This window comes from Podarcis cretensis, assembly GCF_951804945.1.
Source record: "Podarcis cretensis genome assembly, chromosome: 1".
Classification (NCBI taxonomy): domain Eukaryota; kingdom Metazoa; phylum Chordata; class Lepidosauria; order Squamata; family Lacertidae; genus Podarcis; species Podarcis cretensis.
The window spans coordinates 33,169,426-33,181,746 of record NC_137170.1 but is presented as its reverse complement, the minus strand read 5'-3'; the positions used below and the strand labels follow the sequence as shown (position 1 = coordinate 33,181,746).

Sequence of the window (12,321 nt, the reverse complement as noted above, 5' to 3'; positions counted from 1 at the left end):
AAACTATGGCAAGTTCTTAAAGAAATGGGAGTGCCTGATCACCTCATCTGTCTCCTGAGAAATCTCTATGTGGGACAAGAAGCTACAGTTAGAACTGGATATGGAACAACTGACTGGTTCAAAATTGGGAAAGGAGTACGACAAGGCTGCATTTTGTCTCCCTGCTTATTTAACTTATATGCAGAATTCATCATGCGAAAGGCTGGGCTGGATGAATCCCTAGGCGGAATTAAGATTGCCGGAAGAAATATCAACAACCTCAGATATGCAGATGACACAACCTTGATGGCAGAAAGTGAGGAGGAATTAAAGAACCTTTTATTGAGGGTGAAAGAGGAGAGTGCAAAATATGGTCTGAAGCTCAACATCAAAAAAACGAAGATCATGGCTACTGGTCCCATCACCTCCTGGCAAATAGAAGGGGAAGAAGTGGAGGCAGTGAGAGATTTTACTTTCTTGGGCTCCATGATCACTGCAGATGGTGACAGCAGCCACGAAATTAAAAGACGCCTGCTTCTTGGGAGAAGGGCAATGACAGGCCTAGACAGCATCTTAAAAAGCAGAGACATCACCTTGCCAACAAAGGTCCGTATAGTTAAAGCTATGGTTTTCCCAGTAGTGATGTATGGAAGTGAGAGCTGGACCATAAAGAAGGCTGATCGCCGAAGAATTGATGCTTTTGAATTATGGTGCTGGAGGAGACTCTTGAGAGTCCCATGGACTGCAAGAAGATCAAACCTCTCCATTCTGAAGGAAATCAGCCCTGAGTGCTCACTGGAAGGACAGATTGTGAAGCTGAGGCTCCAGTACTTTGGCCACCTCATGAGAAGAGAAGACTCCCTGGAGAAGACCCTGATGCTGGGAAAGATGGAGGGCACAAGGAGAAGGGGGCGACAGAGGACGAGATGGTTGGATAGTGTTTTCGAGGTTACCAGCATGAGTCTGACCAAGCTGCGGGGGGCAGTGGAGGACAGGAGTGCCTGGCGTTCTCTGGTCCATGGGGTCACGAAGAGTCGGACACGACTAAACGACTAAACAACAACAACAAATCAATGTACTGCAAAACTAACCAGACATTAGAGCTTGAAATTTAATCAAGGTTTCCATTCCATCTTTACAAACTTGTAAGCTTCATCTTCCTTGAAACACACAGTAACTTAGCGACTACCAAAAAAGAAAAAAAAAGCAAGATATACAGCAGACACTGGCTATTGGTCATACTTGAAAATTTGTGTTTTAAACTATATGGCATTTTATACAATATAGGACAGCTTCAATAAACTACGGATATAAATAAAATATACATTTTATTTGTCATTTTACAAGGCAGGAAGCTGGTTCTGTACATGTGCTATATCTTCTGTATCATCACCTGAAATTTGCCTGTAAAGAAAGAAAGTTATTATAACATCCATCTTACCAAGGAGAAACAACTCTTCGTGTAGTTAAAAGTGGTATGGTTACATGTACTTTATTATATCCTCGAATAAGTCAAGGGTGTGGAACCTCTGGTCCACAAGACAAATTAAGCATGGGGGGGGGTGTCACAATTGTGTGCTCCCAATTGTTCTTTGACAAGCGCAGCTTCCTGTCAGCACCAATGCAGCCAATCCAAAAACAGAGCTAGCTGTAAGTGCAGAGCAGCTGAGCAGTACTATCAAGGAAATACTTCCTTCACCTGTATGGTTTGACTTCAAACCATGCAGGCAAAGCAAAATGCTCCATCTGATGTCATGGTGACATCAGGTGACTGACAGGCGGGTAACCATCTGCCAACCTGCCGAAGGTTGACCGTAGGTTTGCGGCGAAAATCAAGATTCAGCCCACTGGCTGGATCCAGTTCGCTACCCTGGTTGTTAGCTAGATTTAACAAAAATCTCTCAGACTTTCTGTATTAGGAGGTAGTTTGGACATATTTTAAAAAACCAATTACCGTTTAACAGTGCAATCAGGTTTCTACTCAGATGTCCTATTCAGTTCTGTAAGCCTTACTCCCGCTTAAGTAGGTACAGAACTGAAATCCATGTTTCACCCTGGGCCTCCGGTTGAGTAGCTAGTTACAAGTTACTACCACCATTTATTTCAGACATGTTTGAAGATACAACGCCAAAATTCTATGCATGTTTCCTCAGAAGTAAATCCCACTGCGTTCAATGGGGTTTGCTCCCCTGTAAGTGGATTTAGAATTACAGTCTTACAGAGAAATCCTGCAGTACTGCTACTTCCTAAAGTCTTGCTGGGCTCATGCTGGCCAGGGTCTTTCCTCCATTTTGCTTCTTCAAAAAAATCAACGTGAGGTAAAATAACTCCACCATAATTTGGATAATATTTCTCCCTTGTTGGAAGAATGAGATGGCTTGGGATCAGATGGATCCAAGGCCTCTTCTAGCATGCCTCTCTTCAGCAACTCTTGTATTTCCAGAACTGCAGCCACACTCGGCTTGGCTTGACACACAGAGGAAAAAACCAAGCAATTTAGTGTGACTTCTGTGTGTTAGGGCTTGAAAAGGCCCATGAATCTAGAGCAAAGTCTGTATCCAGTTAGGCATGCAGGTCTCTAGCTAGAAATTCGTAAGAAATCCACCACCCAACACATTTCCCCCTACTTAAGTCCCCTATAACAGGACGCTGGTGGCGCTATGGGTTAAACCACAGAGCCTAGGACTTGCTGATCAAAAGGTCAGCGGTTTGAATCCCTGCGACGGGATGAGCTCCCGTTGCTCGGTCCCTGCTCCTGCCAACCTAGCCGTTCAAAAGCACATCAAAGTGCAAGTAGATAAATAGGTACCGCTCCAGCGGGAAGGTAAATGCCATTTCCATGCGCTGCTCTGGTTCGCCAGAAGTGGCTTAGTCATGCTGGCCACATGACCCAGAAGCTGTACGCCGCCTCCCTCAGCCAATAAAGCGAGATGAGCGCTGCAACCCCAGAGTCGGCCACGACTGGAACCTAATGGTCAGGAGTCCCTTTACCTTTACCTTTAAGTCCCCTATACGTTTTTGCAACCTATACCCAAGGCTGGCTTTATCATTAGTCAGATGCTGGTGGGCAGAGGGCAACAGTGAGGTGTGGAAGGCAGGGTTTGTGTTTGCCCTGTGTCCTACCCTCCCTATTCAATAGGCTGCTGCTCACAGATCCAGCAGGGGGGAAAACAGTACCAGCTGCATTCCTGGAATGAATTGGGAGCAATGGAAAGTACCATCGTGTCCTCCACCTCAGACTGCAAAATTATCATTGGCCAAGCTTGGCTACAACAAGCTATTTTAAGTGCAACCACCTCATATTTGCTAAAATTGGTCATTTGTCTCACCAACTTTATATGAAGCGGAAGAGACAATTTGCACACATACTTTGCCAAGAAGAAGAGTACTTACATGCAGGCATTGTTGAAACCTCGGCTGTCACAATGCTCTTTATTCCCAAGTTGGATAAAGCACCTCTAATTAATCCACAAGTAAATGCCAAATACTGTGGGGGGAAAGACCCATACATTAAGTCAAACAAAACGACATTCTGATCATTTATATAATTCTCGCATTACACTGTTGAAAGCTCTTTAAACTTGTGCCGAGGAATTTAATTTTCAACGTTGTTTTTAAATTATTATAACCTCCGGAATTATTTATTATTATTTATACCCCGCCCATCTGGCTGGGTTTGCCCAGAACATGGATAACTGTGGCCAGGCTCTTTGTCTAGGAAGGCGTGCAACTGGCGCGCCAGTTGTAGCTGGTGGAAAGGGCAAAATGTCATGGAGGCATCTGAAGGCAACCCTGTATCAGGAAATATCTAATGTTTTACAATATTTTTGTGTGCTGTAAGCCGCCCAGAGTGGCTGGGGAAACCCAGCCTGATGGCTGGGGTATAAATAACAAAATTAATTTGTTAATTTTGGCTCTCCCTCCAGTGAAAAAAAACAACAGGCTCAACCCTCCAAGGTATGAATTTCATTATTTAAGGAGAGTGTTAACCCTGTCGAGAGCAGCTTGAAGTATCCAAACAAACCCCTGTGTTGCAAAAGAGAACGTCAACAATGTTTAGGCAACACGATGACCATATACATACGTAATAGACAAACTTTATAGAATTCCTTCAAACAATAACAAGTTCAAAATGAAATGTTAATCTCAAAGTCTCTGAAAATCTTTTTGAAGTGAGGCACCAAACTTTGTACGATGAAAGATAAGCTGTGGAGCTTTGTGTATTCAGCAAATATAATGTTCAACACTGAGAAATTCTGGATATTGACTGCTGTTTCGTAGATCTTCGTCAGCGTGGTGGGAGAATATGGAATTTTTCATAAACCCATCTTATTTCGAATGAATATATGTGAATGAAAATATCAAATGCTGTGGAGCAGTGCTCATGTAATAATGTAGCTTGAAGACACTTCCATGCAGGAAATGGAGAAAGAGGGCCCAAAGTTAAAAAAAAAAATAATCTCTTGAGGATACTTCTTTAATACTAGCATGTGCACATGTGGATCTGACAGCTAGAATGCAATCAACTGATAGAATACTGCTATAAAAGAGTTTGCTTCCCCTCCAACGTTTATCTGTCAAACTTGCAAAAGTTCATATTAACACAGAATAAATATATGACAGTATAAAGTACAACTGTGAACATCAAGTATATGGAGAAGATAACACCATTGCAAGACCACTCCTGCTGCTCTCCCCTGCCCCATACATGTAAGGAATATACAGTCATACCTCGGGATAAATATGCTTCAGGATAAGTATTTTCGGGTTGCGCTCCGCGGCGACCCGGAAGTAACGGAGCACATTAATTCCAGGTTTTGCCGCTCATGCATGCGCAGATGGTCAAAATGATGTCACGTGCATGTGCGGAAGCAGCAAAATGTGACCTGCGCACGTGCATCTTTCATTCTATTCAGGATGTGAACGGGGCTCTGGAATGGATCCCGTTCGCATCCCGAGGTACCACTGTATTGCAACTCCATGAAGAAATTTGGTTTTGAAGGTGCTCCTATGAACTACGTAAGATATAGTTAATTATACAAGCCTTAGGAGCATGCTCCAAATACTGTTTTCCAGCAGACATCTGAGTCAGGAGACGGAACTTGTTATCCTGTAGTACATAAATGCCCTGCAAAAAATGAATAACAGTTATAGTTCTATCCTGCCTTTTCCTTGGCTATTCATGCAAGAATCATTTATTAATGTTGTAACCCCGCTAGGTAATATACATGGAAAAAGCTGGTTACAGAGTACCTGCAAACACATGCAGTATACTTTGTTTTCCTACCAAATGCAGTCCGGTCAATTAAACTGCAATCATCGCAACCAGTCACTTTGAAAGAAAGGCTAGATTAATGGCAGACATCTTTCTCCCCAGGAAGTTAACTTCTGTGCAAATATGGTTACTAGCTGGATTGTTTTATTACGTATGCATGTTAATTATTCATTCATCCTTTCAAATTCTGCCTTTCAAGATAAAATCTTCCTAAAACAGTGTACAATATTAACAACAAGAAAAACAGCAAAAACAAAACTGAAGGAACACCATAGAATAAATCTGTATTATTTAGCTGCACACTCTACCCTTATGGAATTCTCTTTACAGCATAAGGTGGCTGGCATATGATCCTAACAAAATTATTCTGAAATAAGAACCTAATTAGAATCAGAAAAAAATGTGATGCATCCCTTGCTTATTTCAAACTGCAAGTGGAAAAATACTATTTGAATATTCTCACATAAGAAAACAGCATGCAGAAAGAAAACTAGAGTGTCAATAAGGGTTGTTCACCTTTTTACTGCTTTCTACATACAAAGACCTTATTTATAATCATACAGCCCCATCTGTAGTACAATCCAAGCAAATGCTTCGTTGTGCAGTTGTGCTGACAGAGCTGAGCTATACCAGATCCCAATTGTTTTAATTCCAGACAGAATCCAAATTTATATTAACGTATTTGAATGTAAATAATGTACAATTATGTCTAATTTCTTCTCCGCCCACTTGGCACTGATATGCAACATGACTGACAACTCTACAAGTTCAGTTTCTACAATACCTGATGGTTGGTCCTGAGGTTATCAATTTGCTTTTTGAATACAGTAGTCCAAAAATCTTTGCAGATAAACTTCATTATATCCAGTTCATCTTTGAATCTGGCAGTATCTTTTGTAAACCTAAGAGAAAGCAATTAAAAGTAGTGGCATTTAATTAGTTGCATGCACGCGATGTGGTGAGGGGGCATAAGTCATTAGCAGAATAAAAGGTGCCAGTTTCAGTCCCTGAAGAACAGATTAAATAAAAAATGATGGGAATGACCCTGAGGCCCCAAAAAGTCACTGCCAGTCTGAGTACACAACACTGGACTAGAAGGACAGGTTATCTGACCTGACATAAGGTAGATTTCTAGTTTCTAATTATGCCAATGATTTATTCAATTTATGAGCTAGCTTCCCACAAAAATTTCAAAGTGACTTCCAAAAATTTAAAAGCCAACACCCAATGTAAGTTATAAACAGAAACAATATAGACAAAAAGGTGGTCAATCCATAAAACAAATTCCTCCACCCCACCCCACCATGACATGAAACTACAACTACAAATAATTATTACAAATCTTGGCACAAGAAAGGTCTTGCACAAGCAGAAAAACACTTCCACTTAGTACAAGGCAGCGCCACTGAATTCCCTTGATTTTCCCATCACGTTGCAGCCACTAAAGTTTGTGTGGGGCATCTTTAAAAGCAACATCCCTTAGGGAATTTCTGTGTCTTATGATATACACAGAATTTACACATGATATAAGGACATCAGGAAACCTGCTGGAATATTTGCAACTCTGAAGGAAAATAATGGGTCAAGAGAGAAGCTAAACATGCCACTCACCTTTCTATTAATCCCTGTCCTACTCGAAAACCCATATTTTCCAGTTTTGAGATGCATCGTCCATTTTCCTGTAAGGTATAATAAAGGTAATCTTGTGTGTATACAAAGAACACCCCACAAACCGCAATAACTTATGCAAATCTATTTTTAAAATTATACTTTAAGTTTTCTTCTTCCACACTTTTGTCTTGCCTGTAATCAACTCAGCATTTTGGCTAATCTACTTTATTTACATATAAACACACACGGAGGACTGCAACATGGCTCTGTCTCTCTCTAGCATCAGACAGCAAAGAGAAAAAGAACAAAGGACAATAGTCCCACTTCACGGAACACAGCAACACAAACATCCTGTTTCCTTCACTTCCCACTCTGTGGAGTCAAAACATATACCGTCATGTGAAAGACAACAACACCATGACTGCAATCATAGAGCAGGAATTCTTACAGAAACCCCTAGTCAGTCAGGCATTTATTTCCCGCCCTTCACTCTAAGGTCTCAGGGCAGGTTAAAGCATTAAAACACAATATGAAAAACAATTTAAAACAACTTACAACCATAAAAATAAACTGGGTCCTACAAACATACACTTTGAGAGACACTTTGTAATTTTATAATCTGAAATACTTGAAGTGGAATAAAAAAAGACAGTAGAGTTAGGGGTTCATCCCACTTCATGCACTTCTTAATTCTGACTCCAGGAGTGCTTACTAAACATACTAATTTAATTGCAAACAGTCTGTCCTAACTGAATTATGGATAATGTGTCGTCCTAATCCTGCCCATTTTAAAATGCCTATGTTGTTTTTAAATTTAAGGACACGTTACACTAAAGATGGCAGGAATTTCTGAAACATTTTAAAAAGTTATATGCAAACACAAAGCATGCTGTTGCGGCGGCGGGGGGGGGGGGACCCATTGTATTAGTGCATTGGTAGGCAAACTAAGGCCCAGGGGCAGGATCCGGACCAATTGCCTTCTAAATCCAGCCCGCGGATGATCCGGGAATCAGCGTGTTTTTAAATGAGTAGAATGTGTCCTTTTATTTAAAATGCATCTCTGGATTATTTGTAAAGGTAAAGGTAAAGGTACCCCTGCCCGTACGGGCCAGTCTTGACAGACTCTGGGGTTGTGCGCCCATCTCACTCAAGAGGCCAGGGGCCAGCGCTGTCCGGAGACACTTCCGGGTCACGTGGCCAGCGTGACATCGCTGCTCTGGCCAGAGCCAGAGCCAGAGCCAGAGCCGCACACGGAAACGCCGTTTACCTTCCCGCTGGTAAGCGGTCCCTATTTATCTACTTGCACCCAGAGGTGCTTTCGAACTGCTAGGTTGGCAGGCGCTGGGACCGAGCAGCGGGAGCGCACCCCGCCGCAGGGATTCGAACCGCCGACCTTTCGATCGGCAAGCCCTAGGCGCTGAGGCTTTAACCCACAGCGCCACCTGCGTCCCTGTGGATTATTTGTGGGGCATAGGAATTCCTTCATTTATTTGTTTTCAAAATATAGTCTGCCCCCCCCCACAAGGTCTGAGGGACAGTGGACCGGCCCCCTGCTGAAAAAGTTTGCTGACCCCTGTATTAGTGGGTCAGAGGGAATGTAATAAACGTTTTTTAATTTAGATCATCCCTAGTTTACTTGGTACATACTGTATGTGATGCTTATCACATTTCTCTCGGGGAGTCTGTTCATGTCCATCACTGGACTCGCCCATAACCAGCCCCGAACCTGGACACTGAACACGGGCTAATCTGTTCAGACGCCAGAAACCCTTGGCCAGGCCCTCAACCAACCACACGGACACCCAGAGAGAGCGAGCAGCGCTTTGAGGGGAAGAGATTTCGAAACCAGAGACTCCATTATGAGGCTTTGGGTAGGAGAAGGCATTCCGGATTTAGGGAAGCTTCGTTAAAGAAATAAAGAATATAAAAAAGGGACCCTCCTCGGGCCACAGCGCCGGCTGCGCCGTCCCCCGGGCTCCGCCTCTCTCCCTTCCCTCCGACGGGGAAGCGCCGAGATGCCTCCCCGGAGCCGCGAGAGCAACCCCCGCTCACCCCATCGCCCTGCTCGGCGGCGCGGTACAGGCCGGACACCATCTCGTTGTGCAGCAGCAGGAAGAGCGCCTCGTCCGCCATCTCCGCCTTGTTCATGCCGGGAAGATCCCGGCAGAAGGGAACGAGGACCAGGCCCACCCGCTCTTCGCCGGGGCCGAGCCGAGTCCCTCCTTCAGTCCAGAGGCGGAGCTGCCCAGGCAACAACCGGCAGCTGCTTCTGGGGCGGAGCTCCGGGGAGTCCCCGCCTCGACGCTCGGTGGTTTGCGGGCGCCGATGGGAGCGATCTCGGGCATTGGGATGCTGCTCTCCGTGTCCCTTTGGAAGATGTCATGGAGTTCTACTCAGTATTGATCCAGATTCCAACGTACAGCTAGCAGTGTAAAAACTTACAACACGTTGCAGCATTCCCCCAAAATAGACCAGAGGCAATTGTATTTCATTCAGCAGAGCTTTACTGCTACTGAAGGCAAATGAGCATAATGGTCACAAATCCCATACGTTCAGGATAGGCACTGGCAATAAGAAAACCAGTTGCAGCAGACTTAACTTGAAAATTCCAATAACTTAAAATATGTCTAAAAACACCACACCAGAAGGAAAAGAGAAAGGGAAACTCTTCTTCTGGCCTCTTAACAGAACACCGCTAGGATTACTGTGATTTTAAAGGTAGAGGTAAAGGTAACCCTGCCCATACGGGCCAGTCTTGACAGACTCTGGGGTTGTGCGCCCATCTCACTTAAGAGGCCAGAGGCCAGGGGCCAGCGCTGTCCGGAGACACTTCCGGGTCACGTGGCCAGCGTGACATCGCTGCTCTGGCCAGAGCCAGAGCCAGAGCCGCACACGGAAACGCCGTTTACCTTCCCGCTGGTAAGCGGTCCCTATTTATCTACTTGCACCCGGAGGTGCTTTCGAACTGCTAGGTTGGCAGGCGCTGGGACCGAGCAGCGGGAGCGCACCCTGCCGCAGGGATTCGAACCGCCTAAATCGGTGGGTGTAGAGAGCATAGTGGGTCAAAGTGGGACTGCTGGGAATTAATCCCAGACAGCCTCTGCAGTACATTAACTTAGTTCAAATTCAGCCTTTCCACCTTCAACCTACTTCAGCAGGTTGTTGTAAGAATTATAAATAAGTTACTATTGGCTTGCAATAGGGTGTTCCAAAGGTCTTGGATAAATGTGAAGTAAATAAATTGTATATATATCCCGTTGGTTTGATTTACAGTATATCTTGCCTTTTCCTCAAAGCAGCTCATCCCATAACTTCATTTCTCAACTTCACCATTACCCTAGGAGGTTCCTTGCACTGAAAACAACATCAATAGAAAATAATGGCAACATAGAATTGCTTGCAAGATCAAATTCTAAGCGTAATTGTAAATTGTAAATAGTAGCTTTTATCATTCTGTTCGCAGGTTGTTGTTGTTTTTATAAAAGAGACTTTTTTCCAAAACTGTAATTGCTTTTCTTATGATCGTTTAATTTGCTTTATTTTAAAATGATGCAATGCTGTAAGTGGTTGGGAAAGTGGAGTAAAAAAAATTTGAGGCTATTGTCCATGCGTGATGCCACGGTTGGTGGAAATCTGCACAATACATCCCAGGCATGCGCCCCAGGGAGGTCACTTAGGTGCTGCTAACACAGCGGTTTGACTTCACCCCAGATGCACACTTCATTGTCTCTCAAGCCAGAAAGATGTCAGCAACAATATGTTATGGAGTTTGTGGAAATAGATGTTATTGTTCCTGAATTATTGGTCCCCCCCCCCAATATTGTGTGTGTCTTGCTTTATTGCTGTAACATAAGGATGTTAGGCTTTCCACAGTGGTGCAGCCTTGAACTGTAGTGACATGACTGCAGGTCAGTTTGCCCTGATGCCAATCATAACCATGGGTAGGCAAACTAAGGCCCAGGGGCCGGATCCGGCCCAATCGCCTTTTAAATCCAGCCTGCGGATGGTCTGGGAATCAGCGTATTTTTACATGAGTAGAATGTGTCCTTTTATTTAAAATGCGTATCTGGGTTATTTGTGGGGCCTGCCTGGTGTTTTCGCATGAGTAGAATGTGTGCTTTTATTTAAAATGCATCTCTGGGTTATTTGTGGGGCATAGGAATTTGTTCCCCTCAAAATATAGTCTGGCTCCCCACAAGATCTGAGGGACAGTGGACTGGCCCCCTGCTGAAAAGGTTTGCTGACCCCTGGTCATAACTATAAAAACAAAGATGAAGAACGTTATTCTGTGATATGATCTGGAATTGTGATATGATACTCTATGAGTCTGTGATGTTCATAATTTTAGACATATTTTCACAGTAAGAGACTTCCCTTTAAAAGGGCTTATCCATATTGTTGTTTAACTTGGATAGTAAGCATCCTATACCTCCCTTAATTCTGTTGTGCATATGGCATTATCCTCCAAATCACTGCCTTCCCACACTTTCCCCTCAGTCCCAGGGATACTCCAAAAAGGAAAGGGTATGAGAAAGTCTGAACTGAGGGAGTGGAAAGTGTGGGAAGGCACCAATTTAGATACTGTCATATGCACAATGGCAAATTAAGGAAGGTTACAGGAATCTTCTATCCATATTAAACAACAGTATGGATGAGCACTGAATCCTAGGACATAAGAGCTTATACAGCGATACCCCGGGTTAAATTTACTTCAAGTTGAGCGCGCTCGAGCGCGTTACTTCCGGGTTTTGCCGCTTGCGCATGCGCAGACGCTCAAAATGACGTCATGCGCAGAAGCGGCGAAAAGCGACGCGCGCGTGCGCAGACGTGTCATCGCTAGATACGTTTACCTCTAGATGCGAACGGGGCTCCGGAATGGATCCTGTTCGTATCTAGAGGCACAACTGTATAGCTAATTACAGTATACAGTGGTACCTTGGGTTACATACGCTTCAGGTTACATACATTTCAGGTTGCAGACTCCGTTAACCCAGAAATATTGTTTCAGGTTAAGAACTTTGCTTCAGGATAAGAACAGAAATCGGGCTCCGGCGGCACAGCGGCAGCAAGAGGCCCCATTAGCTAAAGTGGTGCTTCAGGTTAAGAACAGTTTCAGATTAAGTACGGACCTCTGAAACGAATTAAGTACTCAACCCGAGGTACCACTGTATCCAGATACAGTTGCTTGGAAGTTTACCCATAGACCAATGAATAATGTAATGTTTGGGCAAAGAGCTGCATAGGAATAATGGACTCTGTGCAGTTTCTTCATTCACTCAGCTCTTGTCTGGTCATAAGTCTTGGTCCCTGGAGACCTGGGCATCTTTGTGGACTCTAGCAGTTTTGCTAGTTTTGCCAGTAGCCTTGTTGATCACAAGATCAGCCAATTCAGGGCCCTTGGCAGTTTCACTCCCTAGAATCCTTCTGCCCTTGTTGAGCTGGGCCTTCCTGTCATT

At 44.0% G+C, this 12,321-nt stretch overlaps 1 protein-coding gene across 1 annotated transcript; it reads right to left on the bottom strand.

Moving 5' to 3' along the window:
- Nucleotides 1-1,076: 1,076 nt before the first annotated feature.
- On the bottom strand, nt 1,077-9,220 carry TRAPPC6B (trafficking protein particle complex subunit 6B). Its single transcript, XM_079985729.1, has 6 exons — nt 8,918-9,220; nt 6,866-6,933; nt 6,039-6,156; nt 5,024-5,107; nt 3,373-3,466; nt 1,077-1,383 (listed from the first exon to the last, which is right to left on the bottom strand). Exons 1-6 carry the CDS (start codon nt 9,011-9,013, stop codon nt 1,352-1,354), a joined length of 492 nt encoding a protein of 163 aa, XP_079841855.1. The 5' UTR covers nt 9,014-9,220; the 3' UTR covers nt 1,077-1,351.
- Between the last annotated feature and the right edge of the window lie 3,101 nt (nt 9,221-12,321).